Below are 18579 nucleotides of genomic sequence, written 5' to 3'. Positions count from 1 at the left end.
CAGTTCTGTTCTTATGCCTGTGTTTATAGTTGCTTTTGAAGAGACTGACTTTCCTCATGATGTGTTGTTGGAAGCTTTGTGGAAACTCAATGGTCTGTGACCATGTGGAGTACTTCAACTTAGATTCTGTCCCACGGATCAGCCTTTGTGGTTTTGTACCAGTGCTATGCTGTGGTGTCAACTTTAGCTTGATAATATATTTTGAAATCAGGCTCTGTGGTCCCACTAACTTTCTTCTTTTTTGCTCATAATAAATTGGCTCCTTGGGGTCTTTTGCACTTTTATGTGAATTGACATATCTTTCTCTTCATTTTTGTGGAAAGTGACATTGAAGTTTCCATAGTGGCTGCATTGACTCTGTGGATCACTCTGGGAACTATGGACATTTTAAGAGTATTTTCCAATGGATGGCCTAGGGACCATAGTGTGATGAGAAATAAAGTCAAACTCAGAAGGTGAAGGGTCATGTTTCCTCTCACAGGCTGAAGCTAGAGAGGAAAGGGGAAAGAAAGGTGGGGGTGGATCTCCTAAAACTCTAAGGAACAGCAATAGAGGAAAGGGACCAAGGAGGGGGAGGGAGGGGGAGTTCTGGGGAGTGATATTGGCCATACTGTGTTGTCATATTGTGTGCACATATGAACATGAACCAACACGTCCCATCAGTGTGTACAACTACAGTGCACCAATAAAAACTGTGGGAAAAGAAAAAAAATTGATATGACAAAAATATTTTCTAATCCATGGCCACAGGATATTTTTTAAAGAGTTTTATGGCTATGCATATTAGCTGGGTTCATCCCTACAAGCTCATGCATGCATGGAAATGGATTTTGGTTCATGATCCCACCTTTTCCCTCCCATCCTCCCCTCTCCCATTCTCCTTCCTGTACTCTACTAGACTTCCTTTAGCTTGTCTATTAATTTATATTTGATTTGGTTTTCATGTCTTCCTATCCTTCTCTCCCTCTTTTCTTTATTTACTGTAGCTTCCACATATGAGAGAAAACACTCCACATCTGAGTCTCTGAGTCGGGCTTCACTAAGTTCACTTAGCATATTCTTCATTTCCATCCATTTACCAGCAAATTGCCTAATTTAATTCTTTCAGTGACTGAGCAGAACTCCATTGTGTGTACATACCACAATGTCTCAATCTATTCATCTATTGATGGGTATCTGTGTTGATTCCATAATTCACTATTGTGAATTGTGTTGCTATAAACATTGATATATTTTATTTATGTGTGAGTTTGTTGTTCAATTTCCTTCATTATTGTTTGTAGTTTTCATTATGTACATATTTCACCTTTTTGACAAATTCATCCCTAAGAATTTTATTGTGATTTTTTATGCTACTGAAACTAAGATTGCTTTCTTTATCTATTTTTTTCAGGCAGCTTGCTGTTGAGAGTCTGTGTGGGAATGCACACAGCACTACTTGGCTCACATTGCATGAGCTTTTGTAAACTCTGGCTAGTTTATGGGAAATTCCAACCCAATATGACATGTGCCAAGTGTTTCACATATGGCTAGGTGTCTCCCCAAGCTCTTGTTGATCCAGAAACAGTTTGGCAGTTCAGCGACCCCTGGACTGTGAGCCTCCTAAACTATGGGATGACCATGTCCTAGCCCCGTCAATGCTGCTCTTACAGGGTGGCATGGCTAGTCCTCTTCTGGGGGTGCTGAATGACCATGGCACAGCCCAGGTTCCATGCAGACTCAAGTTAACTATGTCATAGAAGTGTCCCCTACAGTAACAGGCAAGGCGTGTCCTGCACCTATCCCCATGTACCCAGGTCAGAGGCCTCTGCCTTTTATGGATTAACTATCACGGTGTCCAGGTGACAGTCACGTAGGAAGCTGAGCAGCCTGGGGAATTCACAGGAGACGTGGCTTTGGGCACATAGCAATTCCTTGGGGAATGGAATGGGGGACTTCCTGGCTCAGGGTGCTGAGGGACCTCAGTCCCAAGGCAGGGTACTCGGTCAGCATCACCATATCAGGGGCTTTCAGGGGTGCTGTGCCTTGTGCTGCTTCTCAGGCCCTGAGCTCTGTGTGCAGCCTGTGGAGTGCTTAGTGCTGTTCTCCTACCTGCACTGGCTGTTTCCTTCCTAGGCCTCAGCACAACCTGCAGACTGGGGTCCCCACTCCTGGATCAAGCATCTCCTCCAAGTCTGTAAGGCAGGTTCTGCAGGTGTGGAATCCAGGCCTCCTGTCCTTCGATCTCGTTAGATGCTTCCTGAAGTACTGAACACCTTAATGCCACCAAGACGGTCTCACCTTGCTCACTAAGAAGAAAAGACATCAGCTATTTAGAAAGAATAAATTTCATGTTAATATCAGGAGCTTCCCCTCATTTTTATAAGAAAGGGTTCATGTTTTAAAAAATGGAGGCTGAAAGTTGAGAGTTGGCACTTGATGTGCAAGGGGGTTATCTGCACACAAAAGGCCATAAAGAAAAATATGATACTTACATAAAAATCATATAACAGGGAAATAATTAAAAATGAAATATCCAACAATCTCAAAACTTCTCTTTAATGCCATAGAAAAGTATTCAGAGAGCAATGAGCCTCTCAGACCACAGACCAGTTTCACTGACTGTAACACAATTAACTCTCTGACACAAGAGCAATTCAGAAAGAAGCCTGTCCACTGATTTAGTCCAGCCAACGTGGTGCAGTAATCTCACATTCTGCAACAGGAAGGCCCCTTGTCCTAAGTCAGGGTGTGTGACAGCACCATGTCCCACATCTTGTTCATCTCAAGTTCCTTGGCCAGGAATGTCCCCTGTGCTTGCTGACTACAGAGTTGCTCCTAACTTCCTGACAATCAAGGACAAGGCTGAAAGGTGACAGAGACAAGGGTGCAGCCTCCCTCCCTGCCCACACAGCAAGGCCCCCCTCCAGGTCCCCATGCTGTCAAAGTCCAGGAGGCTGAGGCAGTTTTTAAAAAAATCACACCTGCCAAAGAGAAAGAGAAAGGGTTTACATTTCCAGAATTCTTCAAGGGATGCTCTGAGGAAAGGGAGGGAGGGAAGGACACTTTTGATTTTGCCACCAGGCAGATCAAACATTGTCTGAATACTTACATTTACATTTATCTTTTCACTTTTCATAATTCCTAACCTTAGATATAAGCTGTGGCAATGTCTTAGACTGTTTTTGTAAAGATGCTCTCATGCCTGTTTTCTAAAATGCAATAGCATTGTACATAGTGTTTCCTTTATTCGTCACACAAAATCATGGCATTTAGTTGTTTCACAGTACACATTGTTGTATGTACTATGTATTGTATATTGAGTAATCCAAGGTTTAAACAGAGACCTTCAGATTGCTGGTGCTAGAACACTCTCTGAACCTGGGTCATGACAATTGGGGACAAGTCCCTCATGCATTCATTGACTCAGTTTATGCCAATGTAAAATGAGAACCACACTCTGTAACTTTGCAGGTTCTGTTAGATCAAAATTTATGCATATGGATTTGAATTCAGTTCTTAGCTCCTGGGAAAGCACACCTGAAGGACCAGGTCTTTGCACCCACCCTCACATCCCGTGTTACCTCCTGAACTCACCTTGCCTTCCAGCATCCCCTGCTCACTAGCTGGCCATGGCTCGGTGTGTCCATGAGCTGATCTTCTGCTCTCATCACACAGTCACAGCCCTGCCTGCCAGCCCTTGGCCATGACGCTTTATCTTCCTGATTTCCAGGACAATTCCACGTGATGGGACCTCGGTCACCAGTCATAGCAGTAGTGGGAGCAGGGGCAGAATTCCCCTGCCACCTCAGCCCCTCCACAGATGCCCAGCACATGGAAGTCAGGTGGTTCCATGGCAACCACTCGGGCCTGGTGCACTACTACAGGGACTCCAAGGACTACCTGGAGCAGCAGCGGCCAGAGTACCATGGGAGGACCGAGCTCCTGAGGGAGAACATCACCAGAGGGCAGGTGGCCCTGAGGATTCACCCCATCCACCCTGCAGATGAAGGGGACTACATGTGTTTATTTGTAAGCTCCACCTACCACAATGAAGCATGGTTCCACGTGGAGGTCAGAGGTGAGCCTGTCAAAAAGAAGCTCTGATTGAGTTTTTTATTGATATTCTGTTTTATCAAGATCCAGATTGATGCCATCATGTATGGACAGAGTTGCACAAAGCTACACAAATGCTAGATATGATGCCAAGAAAGGTAGAAGTGTGATGCTCTATTTTTGTCTTTCTTACATTTTAATAGGAATCTATTTGTATCTCCGCATGGTCAACATAATTCCAGGGAGGGAAGTGGAGGGATTCTAGTGTGCCTCATTTCTGATGGGTCCCAGAAGCCCACAGCCTGGGCTTTCAAACCCCACAAGGAGCCAGACAGAGGGAGAGAGACTCCACAACCCACCATCAGGCCTGAGTTCAGTGCACCTCACTTCCATGCACATCCAGCACAATCCTGGTGCTTCCCACCCTTGCCTTCTGGTTTACTTGGGCCGTGCATAAGTTCATGCCTTTCTGTATTGTTCCTGCTCAGATATGAACCCCAGGAAAGTGTCTGTTCTGCCAGGTGAAGGAGAAAGGAAGGGTCCAGCTTCAGTGAGAGGCTGAGCCTGGATTAGCCCCCTTCACACACATCTTAAGGCCTCAGAAAGAGTTTTTGTATCTCCCTCCTCATAGGGGGCCTCATGAGAAACCAGCCGCCACCATCAGAGGGCATTGAGCATACTGAGCTTCTGAAGCCAGGGCAGGTTGGACCTGCTCATCTCCTGTATCAAACAGGGGGCAGCCCCGATGCTCCACTCCCACGGCTTCCCCAAGTCAGGGCAAGTGCAACTGAGCTTTCCACTCAAGCACAAAGAGCAGGTAGAATGCTGAGGAAAACAGGTGGAACTCATGTCAGCCTCCCCTAGGGCACTGTTGGCATGGAGCACTAGCTATAGCAATGAGTTCCACTGGGCTCCTTATCATGCTCTGGATCCCCACTGTGCCCAAAGGGGGTTACTGACTTCCTCATGTTCTCTGCGGGTGGAATGCTTGGTATTTCAGTAGCTATAGAATTTAGGATGAAACTTTCGCAGCACGCACATGGTGAAGCCAGAATTCATGAAGGGCCAGGCCTTCCCAAATTATCACAGGCCTTCAGGGCCATCACGGTATAAATACTGGAATAGTAAGTGACAAAATGTGTTTCTAAACATGAGATGCTTCTCCAAAGAAAGGCTTCTCTGCTGCCTACTTGAGGCAGCGACCCTTGGCACACATCCAGGCAGGCTGCAGTTTCCCTCATGTCCTGGTGATGACAGTGGGAACAATCACTCTGAGAACCTGCTGTTCTCTTTACTTAAGCCAGGAAAATGAAATAGCCTGTTTCTTCACCTCCTCCCAGTGAGCATGTCCTTTAGCCTGTCTAGACCAGGTGTTCTGGGTTGAGCCTCTGGGTCACACCCACTGGACTCCACACCATGCAGCGTGGTGGTGGCTGCTGCGCCAGGTTAGGAGGCCTCACCAGAGCCCAGCTCCAGGTGAACCGCAGGTCCTTGGATTGAGCCTGTGGCCCTCTTCTCCAGAAGGCCTCAGTGTCCTGTGGTGGTCTAGGTTGTGTGGTTTCTGGCCCACATGTCTTCACCTGCTCCTCCCTCCTAGAGGAGTGAAGTTTGGTTCAAGGTCAGAAATCAGTGCCTGCTGGAGATGTCATCCATTTGGGCAGCCCCAGTGTACTGTGTGTCTTAGAGAAAAGGTTCTCCCACACCTTGAGTTTAGTTAGACCCCATGCGGTCCCCCATCTTTAACCATCATGGGTGCTGCAGGTGCAAATCTTTGCAGAACCCCAGCCTTCAGTGAATTCTGAAGCTGAGTTCTTAAAGCCAAGGCTCATCCCTATCCCACTCCCCAGCCAGCTTCACAGGAGCACAGATCCATGGACTAACATCTTTGGGGAGCCGCAGGCAGATGTTGAAATTCTCCTCTAGGAGAGAGGAAATACCACTTAAAGCCTTGGTGTCAAGTCATATCCTCAGTCTCTTTGCACTAGCAAAAACCATGGTCTCAAAGTTAATATCTCAGATTCTCAAAATAGGTAACAGAGGGGACAGTATGTGGCCTGAGTCAGAGCACGATCTTACTCTCTTATCCCCAGAAAATATGGCACCTTGTCGCCATGTTTCTATAAAGTCCTGCTAACTGAGCTCTGTATTTTTAGAATATATGAAACACAAGCCCATCTTTATTGAACTCATGAGGACACAGCCAGTGATGAGACACAGAGGGACATGTGTTCAAGTGGAAGGGCCAGGAGGGACAAGTGGAAACTACCCTCTGTTTCCTTCACTGAGCAGCCCTGTATGCTGAGCTGTATGTTCTTATTATAGAGCCCCAGCTACTCCCTGGCTTCTCTAGCCCCTGCGCTGAGAGTGTCACCCATGTCCTAGGGAAAGGGAGCTGCTGTCCCGAGAGCTGAAGCCATGGACTCTGCTGTGCTGTTCCATGTCAGCACAGGAAATGGGGCCGCTGGGCCGAGCAGGCGTTCCCCACTGCTTCTCAAAGCCCTCAGCTTCTAAAATGACGCTTTCCTGTTCAGACACTGAGGTCCCTGCTGTGAAGGTCACCATGGGCTTGAACATTCAATCTTCACTCTGGATGCTTGTTTAGGGCCCAATTAGCAAGGCCTGGGGAGGTGACATGAGAGAGTCATCAATAGACTCTCAGGGCTTCCATTAACAAATCACCACAAAGGAGATTTCTTGAAACAAGAGAAGTTGTTTATTTATCTAGATTTATTCACATTTCTGGAGGCCCCAAGGCCCCCGGGGAGAGCTTCCCTTTCTGATCCAGCTTTTGGCAGCCCAGCTGTCCCTGGGCTTGTAGCTTCACCACCCAATCTCGAACTCCACATCTGCATGGCTAATGTCCCTGTGTCCCTGGGTCTAACATTTTTCTCTTGTTAAAAAGTTGCCAGTCATATGGGATCAGGACCCACCATAATCCAACTCAACCTAGTCTTTACCAATTATCTGAAAAGATCGTATTACCAAAGAATGTCACATTCACAGGTATTAGGGTGAGGACTTGACCATGTCTTTATAGGAAACCGAACTCAACCCACAACAGGCGGGTTGGCCCCCGTACATTTGTTTGTATCTTATTATTTCTGTTAGCTAAGATTGTGATTATTCACTAACCTGCAAACGAGCGTCCTATAGCAGAGCTTCCTACCTCAAGTGCAAGGGTGTTGGGCACAGGTCTGCCGCAGCAACTGACCTGTGAGGTTCCACAGTCCATTGTTGACCTTGCACCCACCCTGGCATGGACTCCTTCTTCACCACCAGGGATGATTCCCAGTCTCCCTGCACTGCAGCCACAGCTAGGCTTACCTTGCCCAGGTCTGCATGGTCCAGAGTGGCCGCTGCTGGGTGCAAACTGCTTTTCACATTTAAACCTAATGGAAACTAAGTGACAGGCAAGTCCGTGCCACGGTTCAGCCAGCCACGTAGTGCTCCGCAGCCTGTGCAGCAAGGGATGGCCATGCTGATGGAGGGCCCCGACCATGTCCAGGAACATAGTGGTGAGCTCCTCTGAGAAGGGCCAGGATGGAGGCCTGGAGGCCAGATGTGGGCTCCCACTGGGTCCTCAGCACCACCAAGGGCAGCTGCACAGGCTGCTCTTGGATTGATAACATGTTTGGTGTCCAGTTTTCCAAATAACCAGATAAAATGATTAGTATGGCTTCAAAGGGTGGAGAGGAAAATAAAAAAGACGATAGGGACTCCTATGTTAAATGTTGACATGGGTGATTTACTTTATTCCCCCTAAAGTCTTTTGTGGTCAGTATTTATTCATTGATTGATTGATTGATTGGTTTTAGTCCCACTCCCAGTTTACAAAGATGACCAGCAGACGTAAGTTCACACCACTTGAAATGGCTCAGAACTTGAAGAAGCTGTGTCTGCCTCTTCACTTTCCAGGCTCGGGGTCAACCCCTCATATTCATGTTGAAACTGACGATGCTGAAGGCCTGAAGCTGACCTGCACATCCACAGGGTGGTATCCAGAGCCCAAGGTACACTGGGAGGACTCTCTGGAGCAGCACGTGACCCCAGCCTCAGAAACCAAGACGACAGATGGAGACGGCTTATTTGAAGTGCAAACCTCCATCATGGTGGACAAGAGCTTGAGTGCAAATGTGTCCTGCTTCATAAGGAACCGGGTCCTCAGCTCTCAGAAGGGAATGTGTGTCTCCTTAGCAGGTCAGTGCCCTCTGCATCATATTCTTGAGATCTGGCCATTGAGAGAGAGGGTGTGGCTAGCAAAGGCCCGCCACGGACAACCCAGAAGAATGCAGCCATCCACCAGTTTGCAACTCCTCCTACCCAGAGAGCTAGGAAAACATGTCTTCTGTCCTGTTTTATAATTCTCTCCATGGCAAAGAAATGCCATTAGTTTATTTTACAAGAATATGAATGCCTGCATGTGTGAACGCATTCAGAGAGTAAGGGAGCATTGTAGGACACTGCCAGTGCTCTCCTCTGACCATCCAGCCCACTGCCCATGGAAACCACTGCCAACAAGTGCAGTGCAGTTGACACTGATGAATTGAGGGAATCCTCTCCGTGTCGTTTTCCAGTTTGTAGATTTGGGTGAAACTGACCTTCCTGTTCCCAGTGCCCAGGTGTTAGGGAGCAGGAATGAGAGGGTCTCCCCTTAGAGTGTTTTGAGGTTAGCTGATGCAGTCATGCCACTGGCACAGAAAGACCCCATAGGCTCTACACTCTCCCACAGCGACTGTGCAGGCATGAAGTCTTCCCAGATGGTTCAGTGCACAGTCCTTTAATAGGAAATGTCTGGATTTGAGGTCTGCAAGTCTGCAGAGGTGCTCCTGACACCCCCATCTGCTTTGGCTCCTGCAGGGTCACCTTTTGCTACCTCCTCTCTGCCCACCTGCAGGTCCACAGCAGGGCTCTGGACATTCACCCTCCTGTTCCATCCTCCTCCCTGTACCCAGCTGGATGCCACACCTGCATGTTCAGACATTAGCATCGTCCCCTCTGGGAAGCCATGCCTGAGGCATTTGTACCAAGTTTCCCACTCACTGTGTGTGACTTTGGTCATGCGCGTCATCGTGGGAGGGTAAGCCCCTGAAGACACTGGGCTTATTTCATATTCCTCCTCCTTATTCCTCTTTCGTATTCCTCCTTCTTAGAACAGTACTAAGGAAGGACTTTGGGTCAACACTCTTTTATGCCTTAGTCTGGGAAGTCACATTTGTTTGAAAAGTTGGAATCATGAAGAAGACAAGCACTAATGTCAGAGGAGTATTTACTTTTTTAAAAAAGTATTAATCTTAATAACATAAGCTCAGAAGAGAGCAAAGGGATGGATCCTCCTTCTCAGTGGAGAAAGGAATAGACATTTAACAGGAAATGCTGAGCTGGGATTACAGCAGCAAAAATTATAGTAATACAGAGTTTTTGAAAACGAAAATGTAGAAGATAAAACAGAAAAAGAATATAGTTCTTCATATTTATGTTGGAAGCAATTACTATATAAGTAATAATTTCCCAATTGATTCATTTATAAGCCTTTTGCTAAGATTTTTGGATCAAAGTAATCCATCAACAATAGTGTCCTAAGGCCTGTTTTGAACAAATCTTATTAAGTAAAAGGTGTTGGCAGTAAAGGTCCCCTATGTAAGGTACGATAGGTGACATCAATATGCACATGCATTGTGAAGTATTGCCTTAATCAAGCTAATTAACATTCATCAACTCACATAATTATTACATTTGGTGTGTAGTTAGTGATGTACTCTCTTACAGAATTCCAAGTATACAGTGCTTTATAGTTAAATATAGTCCTTCAATGAGTGGCCTTGATGCCTCTCTTGAACCAACCCATTGTTAAAATATTTGCCCAATAGTCACTTTGAACTGCTGGCCATGGCCATTCCAGAAGAGGCCCTGAGGGAAAGTAGAATTCTGTTTCTAGAACCTTGAACAGAAAACCTGTTTGCCAAAACATCACAACCCCTCCCTGATCCTAGAGAAGCTCCCAGGACTCCTCTGCACTATTACTAGGATCACAAATACATATATGTAAAAGTTAATTGCATAGAGAGGCCTCATGACAAAGTCCCTTAGGAATGACCTAGTAGGGGGGAGAAGTGGACAGAAGGAGAAACGTGGTACTTTTGAAGATATTACTTATTAAAAAATAATTACAAGCCACAAACACAGAGATGCTAATGTAAGTTAAATAATAATGGAAAGGTAGTCAATGGGGAAGAAGTCAGAAAGAAGGAATTGGTCTGGGTGTTCTGTTGTCCAGTAGAGTGACGATAGATGATGATGAAGTACACCACAGTTTTAAAAAGCTAGCAGAAAGGTTTTTGTATGTTTTCACCAAGAAGAAATACTATTTGAAGAGAGATGAATGTTAACCCAGTTTGAACACTAAGCACTGCATATGTGTATCAAAACTTCATATGGCACCCCATAGATATATAGAATTTTGTGTTGATTTGAAGAAATGTTCTTAATACATAGGTGGCTGAAGAATTGGTTTTGTATCTTCACTGTGTTTAAAATATCTTAACAATTTTTAAAATAAATCCTCTGTGGCTCAATTCCTCTGGAGTCACAGGGCAGCAGGAGTCTCTTCAGGGTCCCTGTTTCCTCAGATTACCAGGAGAGGGGCCCGGACTGGGAAACTGGGCCCTTCCTGACAGTGTCCCCAGAAGGACACGTGGTCCAGGGACCCTGAGAGAATGTCCTGTTTTGCAGAGGGCTTGTTCCCCAGCTCCTGTACCTGGATGGTGGTGCTGGCCGTGCTCATCTCTGTCCTGGTCTTCGATGCAGCCATCTGTGCTGTGTTCCTGCTTGCCAGGAAAGACAAAGGTGAGTGGGGACAGACTGAAGGACTGCTGTGCAAGAAAGTCAGAAGTGGATGAGGGGCAGTCTTCAGAATTAAAACTGAGAAAGAAAAGCCTGAACAGGAAACAGAATTCACCTTCACCTTCTGGCCTGTGTCTTTCTCAGTTGACAGGTTTCCTGGTTGAGGCAGCCACCTCGTCATGAGAAACATGTGTGTGTGTCTGTAGGATTGTTTTCAGATCTGTCACTTAAATAGTTGCATTCAAAAACTAGAACATCCTATGGATGTATGTGTCTGTCTGTTTGTCTATTTATCTGTCTCTCCATCCAAAGATGGCCAAAGGCTGTGGCATTTTCTCTTAGCAGAACCCCTTGGTCAGCTTTAGGGCATCTTCTCCTGTCCTCAGAGTGCCAGTGTTTTCTAACTTTGAAAGGTGCATGCTGGATCAGGCTCAGGTGACTCCTGTAGGAACAGTCACAGGATTTTGACAGATTTAAACTACACTCAGGCCAGGGCTGCATGTGCCTGCCTACCTTTTCCCAGTCTCCAAAGAAAGCATCTCCTGAGACAATTCATTTCCATGCCCTGATTCTCACTCCAGGTGGGCAGTGCTGGGATTGAAGCCAGCTGTTGGAAACCTGGGTAGCCCAGGGAACTGTGCAGGATGGGAACCAACTGCTCATCTGTGGGCAGTGAAGGGAAAATGCTTCTCAGAAAGAATCACTCCCTGGAGGGCTGGAAGAAGAGCTGAGGCCTTGCCTTCCAGCATGTCCCCCAGTTTGTTGGAAAGTTTCCCTCCATAAGCATCAATGCCAGTGCTGTCCAGGCCCTGACCAGCCCTCCTGTAGGACCAGGATGTGGCTGCCTTAGACCCCTCTATTGACGGATGCTCACCCCATTGCAGTATCCTGAAGAGCCAGCTGCACGATTTACTTCCCCTACTCCTGCAAAGGGAGTACTCATACAGGGTGGACAGAAACCAGGGTGGGAAGAGATGCCTGCCCTGTGCACGTGCTGCTCTTGGGCCTCCAGTCCCTGCAAGGGACATTTGACAGAGCCCTGCCCAGAGTGTCACATGGCTTGTCCCAAAACGTGATGTTACTAATGTTGTGCAACTTTAGAAGACAGGTTACCTTCTTTTTAATATGGAGAGACGTTTGAAGGAACCAAAAATAGTATTTGGAAGCCAGAAAAGAATTCAGTTGAAAAATATAAGAAGAATGTTGCTTATTGATCAAATAATTTGACAACATGTCTAATAATTTGGAAAATTTTTCAAAATGTACTACTTCAATGTCACCAATCATCCTTTATTCAAAATATCTCATTCAAATTTCAAATTACGGTCTTCACTGTTTCCCTTTTGTATTATTTTAATTCGATAATTATATTAGCTTGAACTACAGAAAAAATATCAAATAGTGTGTGTGAGTGTGTGTATCAGAGTATATATCCAAAACAATTGTTTAACTACACTGAATAAGCTCTTTTCTTAAGATACATTGTTTTGGGTCCACATATGCACTCCTTCAGCTCAAACAAAATTAAACCCAAAAGTGTGTGAAATAGGCTTATCACATTGATTGATCATATAAAGAGGGAAAAGGAATATATACTCTTATTAAGTTGATTCTACATAAACCAAATTTGAAGAAAGTATAGAAAGTGGTTAAATGTAGAGAGTGTAACTACATAATATTTGTCTAAATTAAACATTTTTTTAGAATGAAAGAGATCCCTGTTAGTATTCATATCAAAAATGAAATAAAATGAGGACAGCCTGGGGTTTCCCAAATTGGTTTCTATCACCTCTCTACTCAGGAAGGGCTTCTGGTTTTGGGGGTAGAGTAGCTGGGCACAGATTTGAGGGAACCCCACAAAGTGTATCTTATTATGTATCCCTTTGATTTGGGAGTCACACACATGCATTGCCTATTGAAAACAATCAGAAATAAAACTTAGAGAATATAAAAAAAGAATGACTTGAGCCAGGTGTGGTGGTGCACAACTGTGGTCCCAGCTTGGCAGGCTAAGGATGGAGGATGGCTCCACCAACCTGGCAACATAGTGAGACCCTCAAGTCAAAAATGACTGATTTATCAAGGAATGTCTATATTCATGCTGAAATGTGGGCATTTATCCGTTATCGTGCATTAATTGAGAAGCGTCCATGTGTCAAGGTGTCTGGAGAAGTCAAGGGCACAGGCGGCACAGGTGTGACTCTAGTTCCCATGGGGAAGTAACGTTTCCCACTTTCTAAATTTCCTGGTGGCTGGTGTGAGGTCCAGTCCAGGGATGCTGCAGTGGTTGGGACCTGGTCTGGTTACCACTAGGGCCTATTGTGTTCTGCTTGGTCCCCAGGGTTGTACAACAGAAAGGTGGTCAGACTCCTTAGCTGGGCTAATGGGAGGACCTTAGGTCACTGAGGGTGTGAGGTGGTTCTCACGCCACCCATTGCTAGTTCCCTTGAGAAGTTTGCTAAAGAGGGAGCGGGTCTGGGTCCTCCTCCTCCTTCTGTGTCCTGCACATTGCTAATGGGATTTAAAATGTTGCAGTCTTGGTGAAAAGCAGCCTGGCATTTTCTCAAAAAGCTGTGCACAGAATTATCCTAGGACTAAGCACCCCCCTCAGGTGTGTGCCCACAGAGTCAACAACAGGGGTCACCTGCCCTTGAGCATCCATTGTGGCATTACTCACAAGAGCCACAGGCATCAACATCCCAGGCATCCAAGGTTATGTGAATGGATGAACAAATATGGCATAGATTCAGACACAAAAAACAAGTTCTGTTATATTCTCTAATAGAGTTAAACTTTCAAAATACTACATAGAAAAATAAGCCAAACATAAACAGACAAACATCGTGTGGCTCATTAATATGCAACATTGTCAGATGTGAGTTCCCAGAAGGAAGAAGTGGATTAGGGAATATCTGGAGCTGGGGTGGAGGCATGGGATCCTCTGCCTAATGCTTAGGTTCCATTTGGTGTGAAGCAGAGCCTGGAAGCAGAGGTGAGGAAGGCACAGCTGTGGAATAGAACTGTTGCCACTGGGCCACTCACTTCACAATGGGTAAAGCACTAAAGAGTCTGCACCAGAGCAGGCAAAGTTGCTTTCCTCATAACATTGGGCTTGGAGGTAAAAGCCTTGAACTCCATTCCTGGATTTTTGCTTTTTTTTTTCTGTTGCCCCCCCCCCTTTTTTTCCTGCACCCTGCTCTCTATAGTTGGGGAAGACAGGAATGTGGACATTTCTGGGCTCCTTCAACTACAGATAGGAACTCTGTGGGGACCTGGTATCTAACTGGATCTGCAGAGCTCTTGTGAGCTGAAAGGCAGCTCCCCCAGGCCCCAGTGAGTCTTACCAATCAATCCATCTTTCTTTTCTTTTCTTAGGTCTACTCAAGACAAAGCACGGTGAGTTGGCTTAGTTTTAACTCACAGAACCTCATCCCCCCATTAGGTCTCTGGAACACATTGTCCAGCATGAGAAGGTGTGGGAAGTGGGAGAGCTCAGAAAGTACCAAGGAACTCAGGCCATCCGTGTTAGCAGCAGATCAGGGAAAAACATAGTTGAGGACGGGCCACTTGCCCAGCTTAACATGCCTGTGTGCACACTTCCAGCAACATCTCCAAGGGGCAGCTGTGCTTTGGCAGTTCCAGAGAATCACCATACCACACTGCCTAGCAAGACTTCTATGAGGACCCCATAGAGCATAGGCTTTCCAACTTGGGGGTGCCACAGGTTCAGCTATTAAAGTGCAGAGATCTGAGCCCTATGCCAACTTCTGGTTCAGCAGGTCCAGGCTGGTCCTAAAAATGAGGACTCTACAAGCTAATGTGTGACGCTGACACTGCAGGGCCAGGGACCACACTGATGGTTTAGGAAGATATTGAGAAGCATTTAAACATCAGAGTTTAAAGTCGATGTATTAAAACTCGATGTAGGAGAATAGTCCAAGGTTGAGGAATAGGTCAAATCCAGCAAGAAGACAAGCAGTTACCAAGTGTGTCCACACCTGGGTCTTACCTACCTGTGGGCCTTACAAGTAGAGAAGAAGATGTAAGAATGAGAAATAGACTGAGATTTATTTCTGAGAGGAAGACAATTTATTCTGCTTTGATTTTAAAATCAAAAGAGCCATTTTGGAAACTCCAGTTTCACTCACTTGGTCTATTTGGACCAGGTAAGTGCACCTGCTTCATCCCAAGGATTACGATTAAGATGCTACAAGCTGAAGATGAGGACCTTTGGTCCTGCTGCTGTTGCAAAGACGTCCCTGGCAGAGCAGGCTGGCCCTGGGGGAGGCACTAGTCTTACAGGGTAAAGCAGTTCTGAGGGAATTAGAGAGGGGCAGCACTGCCCTGTGTCCTAGTCCAGGGCTCTGGAGGGCAGATGCTGAGCTTGATCAGAAAAGCAGGTCTCCAGGTCTCCAGAGCAGGCAGAGATTCCCAACAGAGTTGAGGTGCAAGTGTGATCTCTGCAGGCTACTTCTCAGGTGAAGAGCCCCTCCAGGTGAGTAAACGTGGGTAATAATCATTGATACTACCTGAGCTTAGAAACACAATGTTGGAGGTAAATCTCCTTTGGGTCTTGACCATTCCTCTACCTCCAACTAGTTAATAATATCAGAGGAATTATCCTTCAGACAGTTTAAAATTATTTAAAAAGAAATGCCTAATGCCTGTGGCAGTGTTTCCCCCAGGGAGCCCCATAACCCAGAGAACTCTCCTGTATCATAACCCATAACTCTCTCCTGTACCACGGTGGGCACTCAGAGAAGGGGTGAGGGAGAGGGTGCTCAGGCAAACCCATCTGACCCATCCCAATCTGACATGGATGGAATCACAAGGGGAGATCATCCGTCCCTGTCAACTGTGACTCTGAGCACAGCCACATCTCTGAGCTCATACACATCGAAAACATAAATCCCAACTTACACAAGTCATAGACTTTGGTGGCCTGTGGAATAATGAACTATCAGGATTTTACTGCCCAGGGCCAAGTACCTTTTAACTTGGGCACATATTTGTTTTTAAGATAAGCTCAAGGGACACATGGTGAGTCATTCATAAATTCCTCTCTGCTAAAGTATTTGGCTACAATTTAAAGGCCAGGTGATTTTGAAGGACAGATTTGAGGAAGGAAATATCAATAAATATCAATGGGGAGTTTGGGATTCTTAGTGTCCCTAATGAGCTTGATCAAGCATCCCTTTGCTTTGTTGGATTATTGTCTCTGTTATTCCTTCCAGGTTGTAAATATGACTTTGATTCTGAGGAATAAAGAAACTGGTTGTAGAAACTGGGCAGAATGCTAAAGGAAATGTTGCAGTAAATCCATAAAATCCTAGAAAAGGGGGCAATCTGAAAACAGCCCCATCCACCATCAAGAGCTCTACCAATGCCTCCTGTTACCACTTTTTTATTTCTTGCTCATTGTTTTGCCGGTTTTGCTTACTTACTCCTTTCCCTGGGTTTGAGAAGAAGGAAGGCTCCCTAATTGTATGTGAAGTGCCTTCTTTGCATTTGCCTCTCTGTGCCTGGAGGATCCTCTCTAACCCTCTGGGGTTTAGAATCCTTCCCCATGCCCACACACCAATAACCAAAGAATCATTGCTCTTTATCATCACCAAGTCACACCCTATGAAGTGCTCAAGGACAACAACATCTTTGCAATGTCCAGGATTTCTTCCAGTTGTGGCCCTGGAGATGGACTGGCTGGTCCAGGGCATCCTGACTCTTTCCACTCTTTCCACACCTACTCCTGCCCAGGGCCTGGGACCCTGTCCCTGTCCCTTAGTGCTCATGTCTCACAGAAGAACCAGATGAGTTCTTTGAGGAATATCTTACAGGGAGCCCCACAGAAAAGAGCAGAAACCTGAGGCAGGGGTAGACACAGGCCACAGGTCCCTGGTCGCACCCCACTTGGCTGACACATGTACCTGCAGCCCTTCTCCATCAGCCTCTCCACAGTGCTTTGCAAGTCTCAGAAAACCACCTGGGGATGATGAGGAAACACCGTATCAGCATCTCTTCTGCCTTGTCCTCATTCTTATCTCATATCTGGCTAATCTTTTACAAAGTCATGGCTTGAAAGAATCGAGTCAAGATTGCTTCTCTAGCAAGTCTCCCAGACTTTGATAGCTGTGGACTTATCTTTGTTTATTACTTATCTCATTTCATACAGAACAGCTAATTAAGCAGAAAGGTGAGTACGATTTCTTTACATTTTGGAGGCAAACATACTGTGGAAAAATGTTTGATATATTAAAGTTATGTTACAATTAATTTAGACATAATAATTATCAATTATTTTAAAGTGTATTTATGTCATTTATCTGCTGAAATTATCATTGATAATATTATGAATTGTAGTCACACAGACATTTTAATTTTAAGATTATCACACTGAAGCATATTCACTGTGAATATCTCAGCTTATTAAATGATTTTATTTTTTTAAGGCCACATAAAGCATAACCCTAATCCTAACCATAACCCTAAACCTGTATGCATATTCTTGGTTGGCCTTTTCTATGATTGTTTCTAGGTGAATACATCAACAACAAAATTCTGATTAATTTTCACCTTGATTTTTCTTGTGATTCAGTTTTAAATTTTTCCCTTAATATTATTTTTGCTTTATTATGTTGGGAAATACTAATCAAATGTATCAGAATCAACTCTGAACTTTTTTAAAGGTTTTTTCCTGATCTTATGTAATAAAATTTTAAAAAGAAAATATCTGAAACTATTGACCCATTTATCCATATTTTAATGATTTTTCTCACAATATATTTTAATTTAATTTATTTTATTGTCTCTTTCAACCTTGTTATTTTTAGCTTTGTTGAGGTATCAGGACAAATAAAGCTTGCATATATTCCAGCTGTACAAGGTGGTGTACACCTATAGAGCTGTAGTTCTCCCTGCTATATCAACATATCATGGCTAATGTTCTTCTCTGTCTCTCCACATGGTTTTGAGTTAAAGTCCATATTAGTCTAGGTGACTTGGTTCTTTCTTAGTTTCACTGGCATGAGACAGTTTCCATCACTTCACTTTGGGTGTATCTGTCCTTATGGGTGAAGTGACTTTCCTGTGGTTTGTGTACAGCTGCGACTTGTTTCCAATGCCTCCAGCCACTCTGTCTTCTAACGAGAGGATTCAACCCCTTGCACTCAGGCAGTCAATGGCAACAGGGCTTGCTACTGCCATGGGGCTGTTTTCTTACTGGTTTCTCCCTTTTCTCCTCCTAGCATTTGTGATTAATGATTTTCTCCCACAGTATCCTAATTCCTCACTGTTCGATTTTTGTGCATTTCTTATAAGTTTTGCTTTGTGGTCCCCGTGAGGCTTACAGAAAACATAGTTTTAACAAACTATTTTAAGCAAACAGGAACCTAAATGACCACAAAGAAATGAACTGGGCAGAATGAAACTCAACATCTTAACTCCATTAACCAACACACCTCTTGAAAGCATATGTCACAATTTTTATCTTTTTATATTATGTGTCCCTTGACCATTTGCTGTGGCTATGCCCTTACTTTTAATCTGTGTCTTGGCTTCGTGTTAAGACTATAGAGGGATTCCACACGTGATTACCACGTCTGCACACTGTCAACACAGACCTCGGGGTCCCTGGTCACACCCCACTTGGCTGACACATGTAGCTGCAGCCCTTCTCCATCAGCCTCTCCGTACATCTCAAGTGTGTTG

General features: G+C 45.1%; 1 protein-coding gene across 1 annotated transcript in view; it reads left to right on the top strand.

Moving 5' to 3' along the window:
• LOC144256713 (butyrophilin subfamily 1 member A1-like) overlaps positions 1 to 18579 on the top strand; it is a 30591-nt gene that overhangs the window by 2848 nt on the left and 9164 nt on the right. Inside the window, exons 2-5 of the mRNA XM_077802149.1 lie at positions 3713 to 4060; positions 4667 to 4852; positions 7951 to 8232; positions 10765 to 10878. Coding sequence (XP_077658275.1) covers positions 3713 to 4060; positions 4667 to 4852; positions 7951 to 8232; positions 10765 to 10878 — 930 coding nt within the window. The remainder of the gene's footprint in view (positions 1 to 3712; positions 4061 to 4666; positions 4853 to 7950; positions 8233 to 10764; positions 10879 to 18579) is intronic.

The sequence above is a fragment of the Urocitellus parryii genome, chromosome 1 (genome assembly GCF_045843805.1).
Source record: "Urocitellus parryii isolate mUroPar1 chromosome 1, mUroPar1.hap1, whole genome shotgun sequence".
In the NCBI taxonomy this organism is placed as follows: domain Eukaryota; kingdom Metazoa; phylum Chordata; class Mammalia; order Rodentia; family Sciuridae; genus Urocitellus; species Urocitellus parryii.
This window is presented reverse-complemented; position numbering and strand designations above follow the sequence as displayed.